The sequence below is a fragment of the Phytophthora cinnamomi genome (genome assembly GCF_018691715.1).
Source record: "Phytophthora cinnamomi strain GKB4 chromosome Unknown Contig112, whole genome shotgun sequence".
Lineage (NCBI taxonomy): Eukaryota > Oomycota > Peronosporomycetes > Peronosporales > Peronosporaceae > Phytophthora > Phytophthora cinnamomi.
In genome coordinates, this window is record NW_027151045.1 from 294,680 (window position 1) to 319,071 (window position 24,392).

At 55.6% G+C, this 24,392-nt stretch overlaps 12 protein-coding genes across 13 annotated transcripts; 6 read left to right on the forward strand and 6 right to left on the reverse strand.

Annotated features, from left to right (window-relative positions):
* Positions 1–59: 59 nt before the first annotated feature.
* Positions 60–1,592, forward strand: IUM83_16036 (cystathionine beta-synthase; the record flags this gene model as incomplete). Its single annotated transcript, XM_067940890.1, has 1 exon — positions 60–1,592. One exon carries the CDS (start codon positions 60–62, stop codon positions 1,590–1,592), a length of 1,533 nt encoding a protein of 510 aa, XP_067781973.1.
* Positions 1,593–1,716: 124 nt separating this feature from the next.
* IUM83_16037 (Vacuolar protein sorting-associated protein) lies at positions 1,717–3,686 on the forward strand (the record flags this gene model as incomplete). Its single annotated transcript, XM_067940891.1, has 2 exons — positions 1,717–3,511; positions 3,589–3,686. 2 exons carry the CDS (start codon positions 1,717–1,719, stop codon positions 3,684–3,686), a joined length of 1,893 nt encoding a protein of 630 aa, XP_067781974.1.
* Positions 3,687–3,801: 115 nt separating this feature from the next.
* IUM83_16038 (putative Ptype ATPase) lies at positions 3,802–4,878 on the reverse strand (the record flags this gene model as incomplete). Its single annotated transcript, XM_067940892.1, has 1 exon — positions 3,802–4,878. One exon carries the CDS (start codon positions 4,876–4,878, stop codon positions 3,802–3,804), a length of 1,077 nt encoding a protein of 358 aa, XP_067781969.1.
* A 419-nt stretch (positions 4,879–5,297) lies between these two features.
* On the reverse strand, positions 5,298–6,335 carry IUM83_16039 (Adenosine kinase; the record flags this gene model as incomplete). Its single annotated transcript, XM_067940893.1, has 1 exon — positions 5,298–6,335. The coding sequence occupies one exon, from the start codon at positions 6,333–6,335 to the stop codon at positions 5,298–5,300; it is 1,038 nt and encodes a 345-aa protein (XP_067781970.1).
* A 963-nt stretch (positions 6,336–7,298) lies between these two features.
* On the reverse strand, positions 7,299–8,802 carry IUM83_16040 (putative p21-activated protein kinase-interacting protein; the record flags this gene model as incomplete). The annotated part of the gene is made up of 5 exons (XM_067940894.1): positions 7,299–7,791; positions 7,865–7,980; positions 8,056–8,272; positions 8,345–8,518; positions 8,606–8,802. 5 exons carry the CDS (start codon positions 8,800–8,802, stop codon positions 7,299–7,301), a joined length of 1,197 nt encoding a protein of 398 aa, XP_067781884.1.
* A 387-nt stretch (positions 8,803–9,189) lies between these two features.
* On the forward strand, positions 9,190–10,996 carry IUM83_16041 (Ras GTPase-activating protein rng2; the record flags this gene model as incomplete). Its single annotated transcript, XM_067940895.1, has 7 exons — positions 9,190–9,345; positions 9,420–9,515; positions 9,579–9,700; positions 9,765–9,936; positions 10,018–10,245; positions 10,321–10,864; positions 10,971–10,996. The coding sequence occupies 7 exons, from the start codon at positions 9,190–9,192 to the stop codon at positions 10,994–10,996; spliced, it is 1,344 nt and encodes a 447-aa protein (XP_067781908.1).
* A 421-nt stretch (positions 10,997–11,417) lies between these two features.
* IUM83_16042 (uncharacterized protein) lies at positions 11,418–11,821 on the forward strand (the record flags this gene model as incomplete). Its single annotated transcript, XM_067940896.1, has 3 exons — positions 11,418–11,431; positions 11,537–11,741; positions 11,798–11,821. 3 exons carry the CDS (start codon positions 11,418–11,420, stop codon positions 11,819–11,821), a joined length of 243 nt encoding a protein of 80 aa, XP_067781939.1.
* Positions 11,822–11,954: 133 nt separating this feature from the next.
* On the reverse strand, positions 11,955–12,948 carry IUM83_16043 (adp-ribosylation factor-like protein 2-binding; the record flags this gene model as incomplete). The annotated part of the gene is made up of 7 exons (XM_067940897.1): positions 11,955–12,097; positions 12,178–12,223; positions 12,303–12,340; positions 12,419–12,490; positions 12,576–12,672; positions 12,760–12,851; positions 12,936–12,948. 7 exons carry the CDS (start codon positions 12,946–12,948, stop codon positions 11,955–11,957), a joined length of 501 nt encoding a protein of 166 aa, XP_067781938.1.
* A 697-nt stretch (positions 12,949–13,645) lies between these two features.
* Positions 13,646–15,547, forward strand: IUM83_16044 (palmitoyltransferase ZDHHC11; the record flags this gene model as incomplete). Of its 2 annotated transcripts, XM_067940899.1 has the most annotated exons (6): positions 13,646–13,873; positions 13,968–14,035; positions 14,122–14,510; positions 14,596–14,672; positions 14,851–15,449; positions 15,517–15,547. In XM_067940899.1, 6 exons carry the CDS (start codon positions 13,646–13,648, stop codon positions 15,545–15,547), a joined length of 1,392 nt encoding a protein of 463 aa, XP_067781905.1. The 2 variants fall into 2 exon arrangements, with proteins under 2 accessions (XP_067781905.1, XP_067781904.1); XM_067940898.1 differs by lacking the exon at positions 15,517–15,547 and having other exon boundaries at positions 14,851–15,453.
* A 250-nt stretch (positions 15,548–15,797) lies between these two features.
* IUM83_16045 (uncharacterized protein) lies at positions 15,798–16,163 on the reverse strand (the record flags this gene model as incomplete). The annotated part of the gene is made up of 1 exon (XM_067940900.1): positions 15,798–16,163. The coding sequence occupies one exon, from the start codon at positions 16,161–16,163 to the stop codon at positions 15,798–15,800; it is 366 nt and encodes a 121-aa protein (XP_067781903.1).
* A 362-nt stretch (positions 16,164–16,525) lies between these two features.
* On the forward strand, positions 16,526–19,686 carry IUM83_16046 (uncharacterized protein; the record flags this gene model as incomplete). The annotated part of the gene is made up of 2 exons (XM_067940901.1): positions 16,526–17,624; positions 19,577–19,686. The coding sequence occupies 2 exons, from the start codon at positions 16,526–16,528 to the stop codon at positions 19,684–19,686; spliced, it is 1,209 nt and encodes a 402-aa protein (XP_067781907.1).
* A 547-nt stretch (positions 19,687–20,233) lies between these two features.
* Positions 20,234–24,331, reverse strand: IUM83_16047 (uncharacterized protein; the record flags this gene model as incomplete). The annotated part of the gene is made up of 5 exons (XM_067940902.1): positions 20,234–22,691; positions 23,394–23,649; positions 23,738–23,876; positions 23,949–24,058; positions 24,250–24,331. 5 exons carry the CDS (start codon positions 24,329–24,331, stop codon positions 20,234–20,236), a joined length of 3,045 nt encoding a protein of 1,014 aa, XP_067781906.1.
* Positions 24,332–24,392: the final 61 nt, after the last annotated feature.

Sequence of the window (24,392 nt, forward strand, 5' to 3'; positions counted from 1 at the left end):
CCTGCCGCGTCGGCGACAAGCACGTGCCCCCTCTCCGCCCCCGTTCGTCTACAGCCGAGATGGCTTCCCCGCAGGTGACCGCGTCCGCGCCGTGCGCGACGCCCGAGACGTGCTTCGTGCAGCAGCCGCACGTGCACCGGCCGCGCCAGGCCGAGCCCAAGATCCTCAACTCGATCCTGGACCACGTGGGCAACACGCCGCTCGTGCGGCTCAACACCATCGCGCGCAAGGCCGGGCTCGAGTGCGAGCTGCTGGCCAAGTGCGAGTTCTTCAACGCCGGCGGCTCCGTCAAGGACCGCATCGGCAAGCGCATGATCGAGGACGCCATGGCCTCGGGCCGCATCAAGCCGGGCGACACGCTCATCGAGCCCACGTCGGGCAACACGGGCATCGGCCTGGCGCTGGCCGCCGCGCTCTACGGCTTCCGCATCATCATCACGCTGCCCGAGAAGATGTCGCTGGAGAAGGTGGACGTGCTCAAGGCGCTGGGCGCCGAGATCATCCGCACGCCCACGGAGGCGGCCTGGGACTCGCCCGAGTCGCACATCGGCGTGGCCAAGCGCCTCGTCAAGGAGATCCCGAACGCGCACATCCTGGACCAGTACAGCAACCCGTCCAACCCGCTGGCCCACTACGACGGCACGGCCGAGGAGATCCTCGAGGCCTGCGGCGGCCACGTCGACATGGTCGTCATGGGCGCCGGCACCGGCGGCACGCTGTCCGGCACGGCGCGCAAGATCAAGGAGAAGTGCCCGAGCTGCGTCGTCGTGGGCGCCGACCCCATCGGCTCCATCCTGGCCGAGCCCGACACGCTCAACGACGAGAACCGCCTGCAGTCGTACCAGGTCGAGGGCATCGGCTACGACTTCATCCCGCAGGTGCTGGACCGCTCGCTCGTGGACCGCTGGGTCAAGACGGGCGACCAGGAGTCGTTCCTGCTGGCGCGCCGCCTCATCCGCGAGGAGGGCCTGCTGTGCGGCGGCTCGTGCGGCTCCGCTGTCGCGGCGGCGCTCAAGACCGCCAAGGACCTCAAGGCCGGCCAGCGCTGCGTCGTGGTGCTGCCCGACTCGACGCGCAACTACATGTCCAAGTTCCTGTCGGACGACTGGATGTACGAGCACGGCTACGTGACCGACATGTCCAAGAGCGCGCTGAGCTCGACGTGGTGGGCCAAGAAGAACGTGTCGGAGCTGCTGCTGCAGGCTCCCGTGACCATCACGCCCGACCTCACGTGCAAGGAGGCCGTGGACATCCTCAAGAAGGAGGGCTTCGACAACCTGCCCGTGGTGGCAGACGACAACTCGATCGTGGGCGTCGTGTCCGAGGGCAACCTCATCGCGCAGCTCATGCCCGGCCGCGTGCACCCGACCGACGCCGTCGAGAAGGCCATGTTCAAGCAGTTCAAGCAGGTGAACCCGCAGACGTCGCTGTACGAGCTGAGCCGCATCTTCGACCGCGACCACTTCGCGCTGGTCGTCACGGAGCAGAAGCGCATCCGCAAGGGCGGCGAGGCCGAGACCAAGTCGGTCATCTTCGGCGTCGTCACGCGGATCGACCTGCTCACGTACATTACGCGCCACAACGAGCAGTAGACCGAGCTGTCCACACATTCACATCGCCAACCGTTAGGACAAGAATGAGCACAATACAACTTCAACTTGATTAACCCCTTGGGATCCGCCCGATCCACTCGCGCCTCTTCCTGCTCTGGTGAACATGGTGAAGCTGCCCCCGCTGGACACGGGCGTGCTGCCTCTGCAGAAGCTGCGCGACGAGTACGAGCGCTCGTTGACGCACCTGCTGGACCACTTGGGCACGGATCGGGTGTCGCTGGTGCTCACGAAGCGCCTGGCAGCGCTGCTGACGCACGTGTTCGTGGACGGCCTGGGCGTGTTGAAGAGCCATCACGTTGTCGAGTGTCTGGAGCTCGCGGACGACCTCGCCACAGTCTCGGCGGACACTACCGTCGTGTATCTGGCGTTTGCTCGCACAGGAGACATCAGAGCAGTAGCTACCCACGCTGAGAAGCTGCTGGGCCGGGAGGACGATGGCGGACGAAGACGCCGACTGGCACTCTACGTCGTCGGCAAGTGGACGACCATGCTGGACCATGCCCTGGACCACAGCAGGCTGAGAGGCAGATTCCAGACGGGAGAATTGGCCTTGGGCTTCTTCCCGCTGGACACGGACCTGCTCACGATGGGCTTCCAGCGGAGTCTGTACGAGTGCGAGGTGGAGGGGAACGGCAGCTCGCTGGTGGACATGGCGGCGGCGCTAAGCCTGCTGCAGCAAGTGTATGGCAAGTTCGCCAGCATCAAGTACAAAGGCGAGATGTCGATGCTCGTGCTGAACCATCTAATGGAGATGAATGCAGGCGGCTCGGGCATGATGAGCAGCGGGGCAGCGAGTCAGGGAACACCGGCCGGAGCTCAGCGATCTCGACTCGATACGTTGATTTTGCTGGACAGAAGCGTGGACTTTGCCTCGGTGTTTTCAACACCGTTGACCTACGAGGCAGCACTCGACGAGCTCATGCAGATTCAGGATGGATTCGTCACGGCGTCGCCGCAGATCCTACGGGCAGATGACAACGCGAGCGACGTTCCTGTGCCGGTGGCCTTAAACTCAACGGATGATATCTACCGTCAGATTCGAGATAAACACATTCACACCATTCCAGCAGCACTCAACGTGCAGGCGGTGACTGTCAAGAAGAGGTTCAACGAGTTCCAGCGAGTGAGTGGCTCTGCCAGCGCGGCAGAAGTAAACGAATTTGTGAAGACCGTGCCTCAGATGAAAGCGTCTCAGCAGTCGATCGAGCAGCACATTAACTTGCTAGAACACCTCGAGTCAACCACATCAGGCAAACCATTTCGCGATCTCTGGCATCTGGAGAGGAAGATCATGGACCAAGTAGACGGCGTATTGGACAAGATCGAGGACCTCATTTTTCGGCACGAAGACCTCCGCAAGGTGCTGCGTATCCTTTGCTTGTATTGCATCGTCAACGACGGGATGCTGCGCCGCAAATTGGAGCGTTTGAAGATGCACCTTGTTCGAGCTTATGGACATGAACTGATTTTCTCTTTCCGCAACTTGGAGCGCCTAGGCGTGCTCTACGAGCGACAACCTTCTGGTCTTCTTGGTTCCAATGACACTATTTGTTCATTCCAGTACGCCGCGCAGAATTTGTCGGTCATTGACGTCGATGTAAACATCAAGAACCCAAAGAATGCGGCTTTCGTCACATCAGGGTACGAGCCGATATCTGCTCGCCTTGTGGAAGAGATCTTGAAGTTTGGCCACTGGAGAGGCATCGACCACGTTATGAATCATCTTCCTGGGCCACGAGCAGAATTGCATCTTGCTGAGAATGACCGTCTGGACAAGACGAGCAATGCGGATGAAACCAAGAAAAGCAAGCCAAAGAAAAAGACAGTCGTGGTGGTGGCGTTTGTTGGCGGCGTGACGTTCCTCGAAATTGCAGCGCTGCGGTGGATCGCATCTTTTTGTAAGAAATCCTGGAGCTCCTACGTTAGGACGAATGTTTAACTGACTGACCTATGGTATTTGGTTATGTGCGTGTAGATCCAGTTGAGCTCGTCGTCGCCTCAACGAGTATTCTCAACGGCAAGACGTTTATTAGCGAGTTGCTGGAGCAAGTACCCCCCACGACAGAAGCATAACTATTCTGTGGTTCAATCGAAATACACGGGTCAAAGATACTTCAGCGGCAGTGACTACTATCATAGTAGATTTTTAAGGGTAAGCTGTAAACACTGAGGTGGGGCAAATGCTACTCTACTTGTGCGGTTTGTAGCTATCACCCGTGGTGGTGCCCGAGTCGCTTCCAGCACGGCACTCTCCGCGATAATTAACGCAGTCCACGGGTTTGTGTCCCGTGTAACCCGGAATATTGTCGCTGTGAAATAGTCGAAGTGCTACCCGTGGAGTCGGGTGCAGTGAATCGATATCCTCGGGGCCGTTAGCATGTGCTAGCGCTTCTGCATTGTGTGATGTGAGGGGCAGGAAGCCTGCGTAGCCCGGTATCTGGTTCGTGACGCGGCTGGTTCCTGGGTTCATGTCCATTGTGGTCGACGCCATGCCACGCTTACGCATGTACGGGCGATCCCGAGGATTCTCGCCGTAGGTGCCAAAATCCATTTGGTAGCTACTCGCGGGTGTTGAGGAGTGAACAAGGTATTCGTTGATCTGTTTGTCTGCAAAGCTGGTAGACCCCCATGTCTTACTAGCAGAACTTGTCGTGGTTGCGCGATTGAGTTCGTGGTCGAATAGGTCATCGACGTGGTCGATAGCCTGCCGAAAGAGGCCCCACGAGATTTTGTCGCAGATGCTTCCACGGCGATCCAGGTAGCTGTGGAACACTTCGATCACTCGAGAAACTGCACCGTCACCAAGCGCGAGGTTGAGGACCTCCTGTACTTGGGCCAACTGGATAGTCTCTCCATCTTGCTGCTGGTTGTTCTTCTTTGCTACAGACAAGAACGCTCGTTCGTACTCCTCGAGTGGCACGTGCAGTACACGCCTGCGCTCGTCATCGAATGCAGGGAAGTCGTGCAAGTACGTGCTGTTTGCGATGAAAGGCTTTGAGGCCGGTCGTTTCTGGTTCACACTCACCCCGCGACGATCAGGGACATGGTAGTCCTCCGGTTGTACGTGTTGTCCACTCTGCATAGCCACCGACTCGTGCGTGCTTTTGCCCATTCGGTTCATCGTCGGCGAAGCAATGATGCGCGAGCCCATGGACGAGAACTTGGTGGCGCGCTGCTCATAAGTCTCGCCTGGCTTGAGCGTCGCGCAGTGCTGCACCGCGAACGACTTGAAACCTTGATATCCGTACGTCTTGGAGGCGCACATCACCAGCGTTCTGCTCAACAAGTACAAGCACAACAACTCCTGAAGTGGAATACGCGAGTGTCGACATCACCCGCCCTACCGTTCACAGCATCTCGACACTATTTTTGCGGACAAGATCAGATGCAGCATCAACGTACATGGAGAACAGGTCTAGGCAGCATGAGGGAGAGGCAAGCACAGCGCAGAGCGCCGAGGCAATCGTCTATTTGTGGAGGTGGTTCTTCCTTCGAGGGAAAGTGTCGCGCTCTGCAGTTGGATGCTGCGGGAGCGGCACTTCGCCTGCGAAAGTTGCTGAGGCACACGCACCGCCACGAAATCGCGGCTAGCAACGGGGCTCTTGGTCTACTTGTCGCGTTGTAGCTGCATCACACACGGCCGGGCAATGATGACCCCACCGGCGACGCGCTGGCAGAAGTGATTTAGTCCTGGAACTCGCAGTTCTCCGGGAAGGTGCAGCCCGAGCGGGCGAGCACGACCTGGGCGGCCCAGTGGCCGGCGTTCACGCACTGCTCGAGGGGCAGGCCCAGGGCGAGGCGGGAGATGAAGCCGCCCACGAAGGCGTCGCCGGCGCCGTTGGTGTCCACGATCGCCGAGGCGGCCATCTCGGGCACGTCGTAGGTGGTAACCTTGCCCTGGTGCACCACGACCGTGGCGTCGGCGCCCTGCGTGAAGACGACCGTGCGGCAGCGCACGCCGCTAGCCTTCTCGAGCTGCGCGGTCTTGAGGGCGATCTCCTTGACGTCCTCGCCCCAGCCCTGCACCTTGCCGAGGGTCTTGGCCTCGCTCTCGTTGCCGAAGACGAAGTCGGCGGCCTTGATGGCGGCCATGAGGGGCTCCTTGAAGAACTCGACGATGAAGGGGGCCGACAGGTTCATGAGGAAGGTCTTGTTGTGGGCCTGGGCGTGCTCGGCCAGCGTCATGACGGCGGTGGGGGAGACGGTCAGGTGGAAGCCGGCCGAGTAGTAGTACTGGCCCTGGTTGATGATCTCCTGGCTCTCAGGCTTGGCCAGGTGGTCGTGGTGGAAGTGGTTGGCGGCCGACAGGTCGGCGACCAGCGAGCGCTCCGACTCGACCACGCACACGGCGCACGTGCCCGTCTTGACGTCGGCGTTCTCGAGGTACGACACGTTGACGCCGTCGGCCTCGGCGCACTCCTTGAGCTTGGCGCCGTGCGCGTCCTTGCCCACGCAGCCGAAGAAGGACGTGGCCGTCTTGTTGTGCTTGTTGAGCATCCACTGGGCCACGCGGATGCTGTTCTGCGTGGCGCCGCCGGCCACGTACACGGGGCTGCTCTTGACCAGCTCCTCGAACATGGGCGCGTGGCTCTCGTCCGCCAGGATGGCGTTGTCCAGCTTGAGGCCGTACTTGGCCAGGAACTCGGGCGTCACGTCGGCCGAGATGTCGAGCAGCGGGTTGCCCAGGCCCACGATGGCGTGCGTCAGGTGCTCGGAGGCCATGGTGCTGAACGGAGTGCGCTGCTGCTTGTGCTCGGGCTGCTGGTCGGAAGGCGAATGGGAGTGGGAGCGTTTCATGATTGACAACCGTTTCAAAGTGGGATCGGACGGACCAATGAAACGCCGAGGGATCGGGCAACGCTGGCCAGTCAATGCGGCGCGCGCCCATTGGGCGAAATCCGCCCACTTCAACCACGGCAACTACCGATATCTGTCAGAGCTACATGTAATATTTGGTTCCTTCGTCCCAAGCCCGAGTACCACTAAGCCACGCCACTGTCGAAGTTCCGCACAACCCCGGAGGTTCGCAATGCGTATGTGCGTGCTCACCCTGAACTCACGCGGATGTGTTTCATCTACAGCGTAGTTTATTGCTGTACTGGTTGGCGATGAATGTAGTATTTGAACAGGAAGTGGCAAAGATCGGCCGATTGGTGCTCGTCCACGATCGGACCCTCGCTGCGCTGGTTATCGCCATTTCCACGACAGTTGCTTGAGAGCAAGAAGGATGCGTAAATTTATTGTTTTATGCCTCGCGTTTGAGTTCGACGGCATCGACGAAGTTCGTTGAAAGCACCTGAGCATTCTTAACCAAGTGAACATGGTTGGAATTACCCTTCAAAACAGGCTTACCGTTGAGAAAAATCGACGTCCGTGCAAGTAAGCTCAGATGCGGGTAACGCACTTTAAACCATCGGAAAAGCTAACAAATGCAGTCGACAAGATACATCAGTGGTATCTACTGTTTGCATTCTAATTTCTTCATGTACCGAAGCTTGTGAAAAAACATCGCCAAGTTGAACTCCATGTTCCGTTTGCATCAATTAATGATGATTTCTTTCGAGACCAGCTACAGTACCCTGCTACATGTAGATACATCAAGTTTAATTGCAGCTTCGCTGATGTGAAGCAATGAACAGTCTATTACTTTTGATGCCGTGATGGCACCTGTCTCTCATCTAATGTCTACTGCTGCGCCTTCTTCTGCTTCCGCTTTTTGTTCTTGCTCTTCGGCTGCGCGCCGTGGGTCGATTTGCGCTTCTTGGACGCCTCATCCTCGCCCTCGGTCTTTCCGTCGTCCAGTTCGACAACAACATGCGGGACGCCGGCAGCAGGGGCGGTAGGCTTCTTGTCCACCACCTTCTTTGCCTTCTTTGTCTTTTTACTTTTCTCGGCAGCAGGCTCGCTCTTGCTGGTCTTCTCGCTGGTAACGCACACGGACAGACACGTCACGCGAGGCTTCGTTAGCAAAACAGTCGAGGCCATGGGCTCCACCGACTTGTTCGCTCCCTCCGGGGACGCGGCATCCAGTGTGAAAGAGGCAAAGTCCCAGATCTGGAACGCGCCGTCGGACGTAGCAAGCACGACCCACGGCAACTTGTCCTCGCCATGCGGATACACGACCTGAATACATCGAATACGAGCGTCGATGTCCTTGTGGGTCACCTTAGCAACCAGCCTGTACATTCAGCAGACACCCATAACTTTTTAGTGAACCGCGCAGAAAGCTATCGGTGGGTCTTAGCACGTACGTTCCGTCGGTCTTCCAGATATAAATATGTTTGTCATCGCCACCGCACACAATGTATTCATCCGTTGCGAACGCGGCGCAGTGGATCTTCTTCGAGTGTTCCAGCGTGCCCACAAGCTACCAAATAGCAACACTCAACTTTTAGTCATCACGCAGGTGCGACCGTAGCATTCGATCAAGCGCCCAACTCACCTCAGCGTTCATGTTGAAAACAGACAGGTCCTTGCCGAAGCCGAGCGCGTAGTGCGTGCCCTTCTGGGAAATCATGGCGAGCTCCGCCTCCTTTTCCAGCCGGCGGATGAATGCAATGCGGCCCTTCACGAGGTTCCACATGCGCAGCGTGCGGTCACGCGCTACAGAGAAGCACAGCTTTCCACTCGGGTGCACCGCGATCGAGTTGATGTCGCCCCTGCCCAACACCAACGCAGCCCAAACGTTTAGGATCCTCTCAGTACAATTCTCCCGACCAACCGCCACGTACTTGTGGCCGCCAAGAATGTGCAGGCAGTTCCAGTCCGATGTGCGCCAGATGCAGATGGAGTTGTCAGCGCTGCCGCTGAGCACGTGGCTTTGGCCGAAGAACTCGAGGCTCGTGATGGCGCCGTGCTGCTCCATCAAGCTGCCGACCTCCACGCGCTTGTCCACGTTGTAGATCCTGCACGGAACCAATGAATCAGCAACGCATTAGCTCTCTGTATACCTATTTGGGACCGTTGCAGCGCTGCAGCCGGAGACCACGCACTTGATCATCTCGTCGCTGCCGCCCGACAGCAACGTCTTGCCCTGCTTGGCGGCCATGAGCGCCACGCTCTTGATGCACTCCGAGTGCGCCGCGTAGCCGAAGGTCAGCTTCATCTTGGTGCTCTCGCCAGCAGGCACCGAGGGGCACTCCCAGCCGTACAGCAGGCCCTCATACGTTCCAGCCACCACGCGGATCATCGTTGTCAATTTTCACTGTGGGTCGACACTGTTGGCCAAGGGCAGGCAACTCGCGTAGGTACGAATCGGGGTGGAAAGGTGGGCCGAGAGTAGGGACGCGTATGTGGCAGCAGCTAACGGCAACATGTGACGTGTGAGAAAGTGTATTTTCATCGCGGCGCTGGGACTGTGGCGAGAGCGATGGGATGCAGCGGACGCGGTGCGCTATAGTCAAGGGCGATGTTGCTGTACAACATGAACGCATTGCGCGTTGGTTTCGCTGGCTAAGTACTGCTCCAAGACGAGTCTGAAGAGCGCCTGAGGTGGCTGGGTGGTCACACTTTCCTTTTCAGCCGAGAGCTACCAACAACTTCGTTCGAAGACACACAGCCACTTACATCGACAGCCATGGACGTGAACATGAGCGTCGAGATCCCAAACCACGAAGGGAAGAGCGATGTACGAGAATCGGCTATGGGCGGCAAGCTCCAACGCAATCTCTCGTTGTCGGCTAAGTGGGCCAGCGACAAAGCGATGGCCATCGAGTACCTGCACCGACAGCGCGTAAGAGGCATTGCTAGTCTCTAGATGTGTATGGAACTACTTGAAGAACTAACGGGTACTCGTCCTGATTACAGGAGGTGATGACGTGGATTGAAAGCGTATTGAAGCGCGAACTGCCAACCACGGATCTGTTTGAGGCGCTCAAGTCCGGTGTGGTGCTGCGTGAAATGGTAGGTGCTGCTCCTAGTTCTGATGGACGCGTCACGTCATCTAATCGTCGTGCTGTTTTTCAGATGGAAACGCTGTTTCCCGATGTCTCCAACTGCAAATCGCCCATTAGCCGCAACTACTCGAAGCGAATGGCTCCATGGAAGGAACGCGAAAACATTTCCGTCTTCCTAAAGCAATGCAAGTCGTACGTGACGCCGTCAATTATTTATTTCGTGTTGCAGCACATTTTAACAGTGTGGTGGTTGCAGGATTGGAATGTATGACTTGTCGCTGTTTTGCACGGATGATCTATACGAGGGCACGAACATGGTGCAGGTGCTGTTCTGCGTGCAGCACTTCATGATGTTCTCTGAAGAGCACGCTGGTCACCTATTCAAGCCAGTCCCCAAAGCTGAACCTGCCGAGTTCTCTAACCAAGAGGTACGATACTATCCATGCTTCAGAACCTACCTGGGGTTGACAGTGTATCTAACTTTGTGTTTCTGTCATTTGGTTGTTCAGCTGGAGATGGCGATGGCAAAGATTGAACAGGCAGGCGTGGATGCCACAGCATTGAAAGGATTGATCTCGGGTGCTTCAACCATGCCTGAAAGGGTTGCAATCCTCGAGAAAGAGAGCATTGTGCGAACTGCATCCGAGACAGCTGTGACATCGACGGAGAAAGCGCTCGGCCGTGTCCAGGATGAGGATCCTGCTGAGAGCGACCCTAAAGAGAAAGTTGAGAGTGAGGTATGCAATCAGGCGTCGGAAGACAAGCAGGATATCGACAATCCTGCTGACGACGACGATTTAAATCCTGAACAGGACTCTGGAAGTGACGCCGGAGATGAGGAAGAAGTTACTGAGCTCGAGGACATTTCCATGCCTGCCCAAGACAACTTCGACGTCGAGACTCCCTCCTCAAAGCATTCAACGGCTGATGATGAAGAGGCGATGGCAATAATCCAGCAAGTGGTATCGGAATTAACCGCAGTGATTGAAGAAAACGAGCAAATCGAGGCTCAGATGAAGGCGACACAAGAAACTAGTGTTTCTCAAGGTGAACCCGAGGTATCTACCGTGGTAGACATCAGTGTCCCCGACGAGGGTGAAGAGATATTTACTGCTCCAGCGGAGGATCTGGTGGTGGAAGTCCAGGCAGAACCTGTCGAGCAAACGGACATCGAAATCGACGGGATCGAGACAGCCGAGCTCCCTGCTGTGGATTTGGCGGACACTCCTGCAGAGTCGACCCCGGTTGAGAATGTTGCAATTGCTCAGCCTTCAGTCGAAGCAATTGGCACAGAGGCAGATAACCCCACAGAGGATGAAGAGCTCGAAGCGAAGGCTATGGCTAAGTGTACGTGCGGTAGGTGCACCATCATGTAGGCCGGTGGCTGGTAGATTCGTACATGTAGTCCTAGAATCGTTGGGGGCACGTAAGACAAATTCTTATTGCATTAACATACATGTAGTGATAGGCTGGTGCATACTTACGTAGTGCGCTTTGTGACCGAATCACGATCAAGCTACAACAAGAACATTGAGGGCGTAGCACCTCAGCAGGAATCAAAGCAAGAAAGCAGTGTCATCTTCGGTGCGTCGCATGTGTTGTCAAATCAAGTCATGGCTATCAACCACCATGGACCGCCAAAGTGGCTAACCTCAAACGGCAAAAACGCTTCGAAGTAGGAAAAATCGGCTACTTTGGACGACCAGTGTCGGATCTAGACGTTGCTTTGCGTCTTATCCAGGGCATCTATTCCGCCATCGCGACGTTGACCTTGTGCATTTCGTTATGTTCAGTCTGATCTCATGCCGCTAGAACCTGTCACACAACGGGACCGTTTTCGATTCGCCACGTTCTCACTATCGTTCGCCACGCCTTATCATCTGCATCGCTCTATTACGATGCAAGATCTATGCAGCGTGCCAGGTATCCCAGGACCTCACTTCTCTCACCTGCATTGTCGCAGGACAATCACCAGGGCTCGAAAGTGATCTCAGAACTAACTATACACCGCTTCTATTATTTTTCAAGCGGGTGGCGGTATCCTTTGCTGTCACTCGCCATTTCCCCGGTAATCGAACAAGACACCTACAACTCAATCCGCCCCAGCCCACAGCACATACTTCGAAGTGTTAACATGGCAGACGAAGCCGCGCCAGCTCCCGGGAAGAAACAAAACGCAATCCCAAGCTCGATGACTTCCCACCGAAAGGCGACGAAGCGTAGCAAAGACCAGGTAGGCAAGCTCCGCTACGTTTGCTTTGACTCTCCCTGACTAACTTACGTGTGTAGGGAGGGTGCTGCATCATCATGTAGACACACCGGCCTTCGTTTAGGACACATTTGAATCAACAAGGCATCAATACTTTTGGTTTTGTTTTGAAATGACGAACTTGTCAATTGGTGTTATCGTACGAACTGGCCTCGAAAACTAAGAAAGGAAGTTGCACTAGTCACCACAACAGATGAGGGCATCGCCCGTGATCTCAATGCATGGAGTTTCGTTCTGCTTGAATGACAGCATGAGACCTTTGAACTCCTCAAAGTCCGAGCTGCTCAGTAGCACGTCGATCACATCCAGTGGGATCTCGTCTGCAGCGTTTTTACGTCCGAACAGCAAACCAAACACATGAGACCGCATTCTCCACAAAAAGTGACTAAAAAGCTTTTACCTTCGTGCTCTTGAATCTGGTTGCACAGCTCGTCCATCGAAAAATACTACAAACAAAAATATAAAGCATGTGCAAGTTAGCACGCACGCACACGTCTTTCGTTTACTGCTTGGGGCGGTTGCTACCTCGAGCTTTTCGTGCAAACGCCGCTCAATAAAACTCTCTGCAAGCGTTGGGTCGTACGGATAGATAACGTCAGATAGGCTAAAGTTCGCAGGTTTGCTGCATTGCGAAGACGTACCGATTAGGTCAGTGTACTGCTGGAAGATGTCCATGTAGATTAGCTTGTTCTCGGACACGTTGTCGAATATCTCTGTAGTCAGGAACGTGGTGAGCGCTATGAACGGGTAAAACTCGTCAACGACCCCCCCTCCCCTGCACACACGCCCTTGCCTCACCGCAGTTGTTGCGACAAAAGTCGTTCTGCATATCCACGAACTCGGGATCGATCAGGATGTCCTGCAGCACGCCGATCATCTCGTCGAACTTGGCCTCCTGCACTCACCCCCGGAGCATGTTAAGAGGATATCAACGACAGATGCTGGACGCCACCCAGGTGCAGTGAGGCACGAACCCCCGTACCTCCGTGTTCTCCTCGCCTACGTCGTTATCGAACACTTCTTCTTCCTCCTCTCCGTCAAACCCGGCTAGTTCCGGCTGGTTCATAGTCTCCTCTAATAGCAGCGACGGCAGGACGGATCACGGGTTAGCCACCGACAGCACGAGACACAGCGATCACACGAGCACAGCGCACGCACCCTCCCTCGACATGGCTGGCTTCTCGATGCTTGACCCGGCGTCTTCGCTCCAGAGCGCGAGCGAGGATGGATTTTGAAGGGGCGCTGCCCCCAGTGCGCTGAAACGCGCGAAAGCTTCCGGTCGGCTTCCACCGCAACGGCCGGCACGAAACCAACGGCCTGAGCACTATAGTGAAGGGCGATATCAAAGCCGCAGCGCAAGTCGCGGCGCTGTTAGCTCAGTCGCTCGGAGTGACGGTCCCATAGTTGCCTTTTGAAGTCAGCCTGACACCTCGCACAACCGATATCTGCGACACCCTAGGCAATAGAGAGCCGCAGGTTATCGCTGCGAGAGAGGTCATCATGCTCCTCTCGCTGCCGCCCGAGAGCACCCGTGAGTAGCTTGTCAACCAAGCCGCGCTGGCGACAGATTTGGCGTGACGCCGGCATTATCACAGCGCTTAGAGCAATTGCACTCAGCGCGTAGCCAGCAGCTGGCAAGACGCTTCAGCCACCAAGCAGCACCGAACAGTCTGTGTCAACCCTACCCCACCCCGCCAAACATGATATTACGCCCCGATTCTCGTTTTAGAGCTGCTTGATAGACAGCACGGAAGAGCAGCGCCCGACGACACCGCGGGCAACTCGGCGACAAACTCGGGCCGCCTCCTGCGCGAACCGCGGCGCTCCAGACGCCCATCCGTCCCCCGACACCCCCCTCGCCACCCGCCATGCGCAAGAACGGGTGGGAGACGCCGTTCCACGTGCTGCAGCTGGCCACGTGGGTGGTCTTCCCGGCCGTCATGGCGCTCTTCTTCGCCTTCTACACGCCCGTGCTGGACAGGACGCCGGCCATCGTGCTCAGCGTCGCGTACGCGGCCGCCTGCCTCGTCACCGTCGTGTCCGTGGCCGTGTGTACGGGCACCGACCCGTCGGACGACTGCATCCTGAGACCGTCGGTGCGTCTAAAACGGAGGACAATTCGGAGGCGGCTTTGCGGCTAATTCGGTGGAGCTTTATGCTCGGTGGTGCTTTATCTTGCTGTTGTTGCAGACGATGGCCGACGCCAGGGACTCGCGCCCGGACAACCGAGTCTACTGCAATGTCTGCATGAAATACGTGTACGTGTTGCTGCTCACTACATACCGGTAGGTACTAGCGGAGACCGTCAGCGTTCTTATTGGCGACATGATTGGCTGCTGTGCAGGAACAACCAGAGTCGACACTGCCGCCTCTGTGACAAGTGCGTGGACGTCTTCGACCACCACTGCAAGTGGCTCAACAACTGCGTGGGCAAGAAGAACTACAAGTTCTTCCTGGGCTCCGTCGTTGGCGCCTCGGTGTTCTTGGCCGTGCAGATCGCCGTGGGCATCTATCTCGTTGTGGAGCTCTACACGAACGAGGATGACATCCGGGGCAACTCGGCCACCAGCTACGGCTGCTCGACTGGGAAGGACAACGTCACAGGGCTCTGCGTGGATGGAGGGTACCGCGTTTCGCTGCAGACGCTGCGGATCATCCACATCGTCCTGCTCGCCTTCCTGAGCCCGTGGCTCTTCATGATTGGACAGCTCGCGCTCTTCCACTTCCATTTGTGTACGTGCTGTAGTGTCTATCTACTTGCTGCTGTGGCAAGCTCGCTTACGCTGTATTGCTGCTTTGTTGGTGATTTGCATTGCAGGCATGGAGGACATCACGACGTACGACTACATTGTTCGCCAACGCAAGCGGAAAAATGCCCAGGATCGACAAAACACCGTACGTATTTATCCCGTTAGCCACGATGAAGTCTCGGTGACGGAGAGCTGTGGCTCCAGCACCAAAGGTCTAGCGATGACCAGCAGCCACAGCTAGCAGACCAGAACACCACTTTCCTTATTTATAGACGTTAACCTATGTGTTCGTGTATTTTTGCGATGTGTTGGTGAGTTTACAGGTTCGTGTGCCTTGGTGGAAGAAACTGTGTGGAGGAGAGGCGAAACCCAGTGGCGCTCTCGACAACTCCAAACCCAGCGTCAACCAGACCAGCGACTCCCGCCTTTCGGGCGAGAGTATTCGCAGCGAAGAGGAGGAGCTGGCAGAAATCGAAGCAGAGGTGGACGAAAGTCTGGAGGTGCTCAGCAACCAGAGCGGCGAGATCCGCGAGCGCGACAGCAGTCGGCGCGGCAGCAGCTCGTACCGCAAGCGAAGGAGCAACAGCGGTCCGAAGCGAGGCTTTGGTCTCCATGTCGACCTGGCGAAGCAGCGGTCTGTGCAGACCAACGCCAGCTCCAATGCCGACGTGTACACGCCAAGGTCAGAAAGCGGCGATACGAGTTACTTGGCGGCCCCGTACTCCCCCGGAACCCCCGCTTCTCCACGCTCTGATGCGGGCAGCGCATACTTTTCCAGCTCACAGGTTGATGAGATCGACATAAGGGAGGCTGGTGAAGCGACGAACCAGCCCCTTCCAGCATACAAGGTGTCCAACAACTCGTCCATGGTCATGTACGGCCGACCACCGATCGACGATCTGCCTTCTTCGAGTCACATCGTGTAAGTGCCTTCCCCCTCGGCGAAATTCACCACAGCGAGCACCTCGCTGACTTCTCCGCATGTGTAGAGGAACTAGCAGCAAAGAGGGAACGCTGTAGGCAGGAGCAGGAGGCGCTCAACCCCCAGCAGCTTGCTGGCGGACAGCAGCTTGGACAAAGACGACAAGTATTTATGGCGCACACGCAGGGCAAGCTCACCACACACAACGCACGGCCAGACCAGACCAGGCGACACCGATTGCTAAACTCTTCATAAACATCGAACGAAAGAAAAAAAGGTTTTGTTTTAGAACGAAAAGGAATCGACGCACACTGGAGCTCCAGCACTCAGCTGTAGACTGCAGCCAGCTCAGGCCTCGCGCACAGACGCGACCTTGAAGCTCTTGGCGCCGTCGTCGGCCCCGATGTCCACGTGCAGCACGTCGACAATGCCGCTGACGCTGGGCGTGTACAGCGTCTTGCCCAGCAGGCCGCCGTCCGTCGAGTGCTCCACCTCCAGCGAGTAGAGCGCGGCCACAGCCGTCCAGCCGCCCATGTCGTACTCGTGCTCCTTGATGCTGGCCTCGGCGCCGGGCGCGAGCTCGCGCGTCTCGTGGATCTTGGCCTTGCCCTCGGCCTCGAATTCGTCCGAACCGAAGGTGGCCGTCACCTTCACGGAGTGCGCCGTCGAGTTCTTGAGCGCGACGGCCTTGACGTACTGCGGGGGGGGCGCCATCTCCTTCTGCTTCAACTTGAGATCGGCGATGATTTTTCACGAGTGACACCCGAAGTTCAAAGAAAGAGAGGCGGATGCGGGTGGTGTGACGCACACCACGTTAACCAACACTCTTCCCATTTTCGTACTTAGTGCAGACGCGCTCTTGGACGCCGTTCAAAAGCGAAACGGGAGAAAGCGACCTGCAACCACCGCGCGGCTAGAGGAGCTCCCTACGACGCCCACAGAGCCGCTAGCGCCGCGAATTCAAGCCCCTTTGAAGCGTTTGCGTCTCGTCTGCACATAGACACCCTATTTATCTCCACTTCACCGCCTGCATCGGTCGTAAACTCGAGCGGACAGCATCCATCGGCCGCCGGAGCATGGCTCGCAGCAAGGAGCAGTGGAAGGCGCAGCAGAGAGCGCAGCATACTCAGACCAAGTCGAACGCCTTCTTCCAGATGAAGAGGCCGGGCGTCGCTCACCCTACCGGCGCGAGGCCTCAGGCGCTGCCGGCCACGTCCGCAGTCTTCCAGCTGGGGAGACCCACGTCTGCGGCGGCGGCCGCTGCGGTCCGACCGGCGGTGATGAAGCCAGACCCCGGGCAAACTCCAGGTCTCTTACGTACAAGTGCGTCGGGCCAAACTGCGTGCATCGACTTGACGCTGGACGACGAAGACGAGGAGGAGGACGAACCCATGGGGACGCAACTTCAGCCACCGGCTGCACGGACCCCCGCTGCTACTGCCGCTGCTACAGCTCCTGCTGCGCCTGCTATCGCTACAGCGACTGCAATCCCGGCTCCGCCTCCTGCTGCAGCTACGATCTCTGCAGCTTCCGATGGAGTCAAGTTGAGAATGCTGGACGGTGGGAGCGCACCTATAGTTATGGCTCTGCCGCTGGAGCGATCCGAGTCGGCGTCGGAGCTGATGGTCCCTTTGGCGGAAGACGTCGAGTCGGATGTGGACGAAGAGTGGCCTTCGGTGCCTCTGTCCGTTAATGAGCAGTCCCCAGCTGGCCAGAAGGAGGAGGAGGTGAAAGCGGCGCTGGATGCTATTCGCAAGACGATCCCGCTTTCCGAGGAGAGGCAGGGGCAAAATGTTGCACAGCGAATCGCTCCGACAAAAAGTATCGCTCAAACCGGTGCACTACCGCTAAATGCAAATGATGACGACGAAATGGAGGTAGATGTGGATGAGGAGCTTCCGAGCCGAGCGACAGAAGGAGGAGATTCTCCCACCACGGTGAATCGAATTGTCCGAGTTGAGAATTTGGAGGATGGAGAAATTTTTGAAGAGGGAGCGGCTCCGAAACCGGCGATAGAGGTGCAGCGAGCGGTTATGCTTGAGCAAGAGACTGATGCGCACCCTGTAGATGCAATGGAGATTCGTCCTCATCTGCGTAATAAGAAGCAAAAGAAACGTGGCAAGAAGAAGACAAAACGGAAGCTAGAGGCGATGCAGATGATGGATGCACCGGCAGGTGACATGCCGCCTGACTTCCAACGGATGACGCGCCAATGTCCATTTGGAGACGCTCCTCCACCAGGCCCATATACATACGCATTGATGAGGAATGGTCCTAGAGGCGATCCTGTAAATGTGCGCCCCGTATTCCAAGATCCAACTTCAGCGCCATTTCACCCTGGACGAATGTTTGTTGGTGTTCCTCACCCCCCGATGAGACCGCCGTTACCGCAACTGCCAGCTCCTTCAATGCCACCACCGCCGTACGATGACAGCCAAATTCTACGCGTGAACCGTCAGGGCAATATGGAGATGCTCGATAATGAGGCTCAAATGCAAATTCATGCAATGTTCTCGAAACCTCCAAGACACGGTGGATTCAACTACCGTTCGGTGTCAATGTCTCCACCTAGACCCGTACGTAACGAACCAAGTCATCTGCTGCAGCGCTCAGTAAGCGATGCGTCTCGCCTTCCTCCACGTCCCGCTTCGGGACGTGACGTTTCTCTCAACGTTGCAGCCAACGAAGGACGTGGTGATTCGGATGATCTTGATCTTGATAGTCTTCGAGCTGCTGCTCTCCGAAGCAAGACGAAGCGTCCCGCAAAGAATCCGACCCCCACGACCCCGAAAACTACCGAATTGCAGTCAACTTCGTCATCGTCACCGTCTTCTCCAATTCCAGAGCAGAAACAGTCCGAGTCTACAAGCCCTGAGATCGACAAGCTGCGCCTTGAAATCTTACGATCCATGCAGCGAAATCGAAAGCGAACTGCCAACAAAGGTGCAGACATTGCTTTGTCTTCGACATCGCCAGCAGCTCAAACGACAGCGAACGGTCAGTCTGGTCAACGTACTTGCGAAACAGCCAAGCATCGGAAAGAGGGTGGAAATGTCGGTGTTGACAAATCTCCCGCTGCTGAAGCAAACGGAAGTGCTGCAAACAAGTTACCACAACCTACGTTGAAGAAAATATCAGGACCTGCTCAAGTCGAGGGTGCGCCAAACGATGGATCTTCATGTGAGACCGATAGATCTACCACTCTATCTGAGCTGAACGAGTCGAGTGACAAGGGAGAAACTCCTTCGACAGACTGTACTAAGGTTCGGGCAGAAGTTCCAGTGACAACCCCCGAATTCCGTCCTCTGACGGCGTGTTCTCAATCGCTGGTGATTCGCCTCAGCCCGGAAGACTTTTCACCAAGGAAAGGTGGAAATGACGCTCGGGCAATGATGGCAGCGTCAAGCGGCGTCCATGATGCAATTAAAGAGATGCGACGACGAATTGCTGAACGCGAGAAGGCGCAGACGAATTGCTTATTGGAAAGCGCAGCAGCTAAATTATCTAACCCGTCTTCTGAACAAGGGTCTTCGCCAAGCCCGGTGTCTCCGTCACCCTCACCTCCAGATATGCAGTCTGCGGTAAAGGAGAAAAATGCTGGAGTTTCTCAGCGATCAGATTCCACGACTGCAAAACTCGAGGAAAATTCGTTGCCGACCACAAAGTCGAAGGAGGCGCAAGCTGCTATAGCCACGGCAGAACCTGGGACTAAGGCTACTACTAATGGCAACGCCAAACAAGCGGAGCTAGCGGAGACGAACAAGAATATGGCCAAACAGGGATTGCTATCTGAAGCACGTTTACCGGTGGAACCAGTAGCAGGCCGAGACCTACTTTCTTCAACACCTGAAGAATCTCGTGAACCAGCGCTGGAGTCGCAAAAGCGGAACAAATCAGGGGTCAGTACATTCGTGGATGTACACGTTTTGCCTCCTGCCTTGCAGCACCAGGTGCCAGCGAGCAGTGATAGGCTAAATGGAGATCCGGCGAGCGAACCTTGCGTAAAGAAATCTATAGAGCCTGTCGCGTCGGCATAGCGCCAAGTGCGGGTGAGTCCGGGTTTTTGGGCACCAACACTAATCGCTGTTGTGTGTGGTTTATTTGCTTTAATGCTGTTGCGGCAATAGGGTGTTTCCACGTCGACAGTCACTGGCGGTTCAAGCAAAGCTACTTCGTGCAAAAACCAAACAACCAAGAAAGCAGCTTCCGCGAGTCCATCAACTCCCGGGAGCGATGATGAACTTGACTTCTGCGCTATCCGAGCGGAGTATGAACAATGCGTGAGCGAATGCGAGGAGGCAGATGTGCAGATCGCTCGGTTATCAAGAGAAATGGCTCTACTTGAGAAGGAATTGCAGCCGATTGAATCGACCGTTGGAGAAGCCTAGAGGCAACACCGTGTCGCGTAAGTCCTATGAGGTTCGTCGAAGCTTTCGCGCAGCTTTGGCGGCAACTGACACGGTGCTGTTGGTGCCAGGAGTTCGAGATTTTGCTCTGTGCGTGCGTGTATTGTGGAGAGAAGTGTGGGCGGACGAGATTGTGAGGATGATGCCCTGGAATTGTATGCAATGCCGAATAGCAAGGAGATGTAGACTAATGAGAAGTGGGGTTCGCCTGGAGGGCTGAACGCGTCATTTGGCGTTGCAGGCACACTGCCTGCGCCGATGAACTTGTACGCAGTAAGAGAAGGTAGTAGGTGATAGCTAAGGTTCTAGGCAAATATATTTATCGGAAATCATTTTTCCCATGCGTTGGCCGCTCTATCTGATACTCGTTGGTCTTGCTCAGAAATACAGGGGATTCGAGTACGGTGGGTATCGATCGTCGATCCAAATGTTCACCAAGTCGTCCACTTGGAGAATGATATCAAGCAGGTTCACCTCGTCGTTGAACGTCATTGGACTCGGGTGCAGCGGTGATCCACATAACGTCACCATCAGACTTTCGTCCTCGTGGATAAACGCTCTCGCCATGATGTCGAAGTCCACTTCGAGCTTAGCTGACTGTAGCATTTGCATGATAGCTGCTTTAGCAGTGTCAAACAACACCTGGTGCTGCGGGAACGCCTTCAACAGTTGTGGCCGCACGTACTGTGTGAGCAGATAATCAATGATCGACAACACGCGCAGCATGAATGATCCTGCTTTGGCTGTGGTGTGCAGTTTCGTGAACTCACTGGTACTCACGTTTAGCTGTCCGAAAGCTCGGGTCGGTGGCTTGTCGTTTACTGCTGCGTTGTCACCGTTTTTGTCGTAACTGGAGGTTGGACCGAATGAAAAAGCGAGCGCGCAGTGCTGGGTCGCCTTCTTAGGAACTGCAGCTCCAGATTGATTAGGAGACCCAGGAGTGGCCGACTTCTTTTTGGCTGCGGCTAGGGCTTGCTCTCGGCGCTCTTCCTCGCGCGCCACTAGCGCATCGAGGTCTAACTGTATCTCGGTGGATAAATCTGCCAACATGACACGGCCAACGGGCTCCAATGGCTTAATGGTTTGGGGTTTTGCGTCACTAGTCGTTGTCTTGGCGGATACCGACGGAAGCATAGCATCCAATTGCATCCCAACGCGATTATCCCCCAGCGGGATCATCTCAGCTCGATAAAACCCCATAAAACATGGAGGTACTCGTAGCCCCATGCTCAGGGGTCCATGGTAGTCGGCATCTTTAAACGAACCGTTGAGAACGCAATCATTACCAGTACCCTTCACACTCCCGGCGAGCTCGGCACTCACATCGTCGACATTTTCGCGAACAAATTCAATCACCTTTTTCAAGGTTTGCCAAAACTTGCTGAACGTCTGAACTCGAGTTCTGAATGATACTTCTGTTGGACGGTATCGCCTTAAATCAAGGACGGGAGGTGTGCCAACCGGGTGGATTTCACCTTCAGAATTTGCAGCAGCAGCCGCAGCGGCAGACGCTGCTGCCACCGCCATTGCGGGGTGGACGGTTGCTTTTCGTCCAAGTCGAATGCCGTAGATGAAACCATCTGCGCCAGTTCGTGGCTTGCTGTAGTCAATACCTAGCACGATACGCTCGTACAACTTGGACAGGGCTTCGACGACATTCAGTGCATTCAAAGTCGAGTAGAAATGATTTACGGCTACTTGCACAGTGGCTGGCTTCTTCGATAATCGCTGGATCGCATCGAAAAACTTGTCGATGTCGAACAGCTCATAAGCACTTTGGGTCTCGGTAGGACCACTCTCTGGTGCTGATACCTTTTGACGCGAGTGTGCTTTTGGCGAAATTCTTGCAGCTTGCATTTTCTTGATGTACACCAGCTCAAGAACGTGCTTCCACACCGAGCGTAGCCTTTCATCTTGACTTGTTCCGTCACGTCCTTCTTTTACCTCAATAGTTTCTTCATCAATGGAAAAAGCGTTGTAGTACGCACACATTGACGCGAGAGATTGAAAATTGTGCGTAGAGGGAAAGAGCCCACTAGTCTTCAGAGCTATCAGCAAGTTAAACTGTGGTGGCGAAAGCTTCAACAACTCTGCGATAGCTTGCATTGCCTTATTCGAACCGGTCAGCAATGTCGAAAACATTTGCGCTGCAGCCGCTGCAGCGTCCAGAATGGGTGCCAAAGGAAGTAGAGATTCTTCATCAGTCTGGTCAGTTTGTCTGCGTAATTTCTGTTTTGCTTGCTCTTCGCGAATTGTGTCCAAGTCGAGCTCCTCCAGCTCTTTCTCCATAACACCATCGATAGCTTGGCCTGCTATCTTGATCTGCCCTTTAATGTCAAGCTTGGCCGGTGGCAGGTTGAAAGCCAGTGCTAGCTCATAGGGGAAGTACAATAGTGTCAAGTCGCGAATGAGGGAGGTTAACACATCAGAGCACAGTTTTCGGACCATCGGTTCGGGTAGATCCATCCCTCCTTTCACGCGTCTTGTGAAGTTGATAAGCTCGACACACGTAGCCTCTGGCGAAAAGAGAAATTCCCATCTACCTTGACTCACAGAGCCTGGGTCATCAATATCCTCCACGTAAATGAGGTTAATAGAGGCCTCAAAATCCGAGTCCATGTACATGCTGTCCCAAATCGATTTCGGTATGCGCGTCCCCTTCTCACCTACTACTTTCACGTGCTTGCCACAGCAGATCGTGTGGCCTTTCATCGTAACTTTGCACGTGGGAGTGATTCCCTGCGCGCCGTTAGTCTGGTGGCTGATCTGGATCGAGAACGAGCTATCGAAGTTCTCGACAAAGAAATCGCGAAGTCCGTAGAAAATGCCATCAATACTGAAACGCAGCGAGTAGCCATTCTCGCGTGGATGCCAATAGTATCTCCTCAGTGCATCTAGCTTGGATTGGGCGCAGTGCATTCTCGAGGCCAGGTTAATGGCATTTGTCGGACTGTCCATCGAGGCAGCTGTCGGCATTGATCTGCTTGTCGGGGAAGGCATCGACGCTCGCTTTGAAAAACGAGGGCTACCCGGAAATTTTAACCGTTCGGTTTGTCGCTTTTTTTCTTCCTCAACAGCAACCGCATGCATCGAGATGATTGTTTTCTCTAATAGGTGGATCTGCCGCTTCAACTTTTCCTTTTTGACGCCCCACTTTTGCTTCTTTTTTGCTCGCTGCTCTTTTGCTCTTGCATACACTTGCTCGAGATCTTTCACAGTTGATTTCCACGCAGCGTCGAACTCCGACTTGTCCATGCTTATCGAATAGTGTGTTAACCCAATACGTGAAGGTGATGTGGGTTGCTCTTTCGGCGATGTTGCTGTTGGATGGTCCGGCTCTTCTGGATTGGTGATTTCTTGTGCTTCAACGGTCGCGATGCTTTTATATTCAGGCTCTTCATACCCCTGTACAACCCAGTCCACCCCATTATTTGATCCATTGTCGCTACCCACCTCAGTATCGCCCTTGCTGTTCCCTGTACTCGCTAGTTCTATCGGCGGAATATCACTGTGTACACGCCGACGAGTCCGGACCCACCGTCTTCGGCGGACATAGTCAGTGGCATTAGGCTCGCAGCGCTCTTCCCCTTTCTTGATCAAATAGTTGATCATGGTGAAGTCCAAAGCGTATACCCATCCGTCAGCATCGCACTTGCACGAGTTTTTATCAACAATCCAGTCGCTCGTCCATTCCCAATTCACGGGTAGTTGAGGCTCCACTTTCGAGCGAGTTTGGCTGGACGGCGAGCCGTGCAGCCCGCTCCATTGATGGCGATCTGTCGGAAGAAGATGACCTGAACCACGCCACAAAAACAAAAAATATCCTTGCCGTCAATAAATCTACAGCACCTGACTTTTCATCAATTCGATTGGTGCGCGCACCTGGGTAGGAAGACCCCCATGAGAAGCTCAGGTACGAGTATCGCTGGTGCTCGTAGATATCGTCGATCGCTTCTTCTCCGCTGAAGTCGCGGACTCCGAACTCGCGATGAACTTGCTGCAGGAACTGCTCCTCCTTGCCCTGCCACCCAGTCACTCCTGGTTACAACGTCGCTCACTGGCTCCGCTCCTGCAGATAAGCAGCAGCACGCACCTGGTGCTTGGCGAGGATCTCTTCGACGCGGTCGACTTTGCGAGGATCGTGCGCCCAGTAGAACGCTCTCAGCCGAGCCTGCAGACTCTCCACCCTGTCTTCCTCGTCGCCTGCACGCCACCAAATGAATCGCCAGAGGAAAAAATGAGCCGGCGCCGTCTATTATGTTGTCGTCACGAGCTAGCACGTCTCCGCCCCACGATCCGCCCGATGAACTTCAAGCAGAGGCTGCCAAGTGACGGCCGAACGGCAATGGTTCTCGCCGCAATTCCGGCACGACCAGCACCACAAGACGACGTACATTCAACTACGCTGCCATTGTCCGCCAATGGGTCCTCACACGCGGCGCTGGGGCTTCTCGCCGCCGCCGCGGTCTCCGACATCTCCGCAAATGCACGATGGCTTCACTCGGTTATTTGTGTACGTAACGATTAAATCATTTTC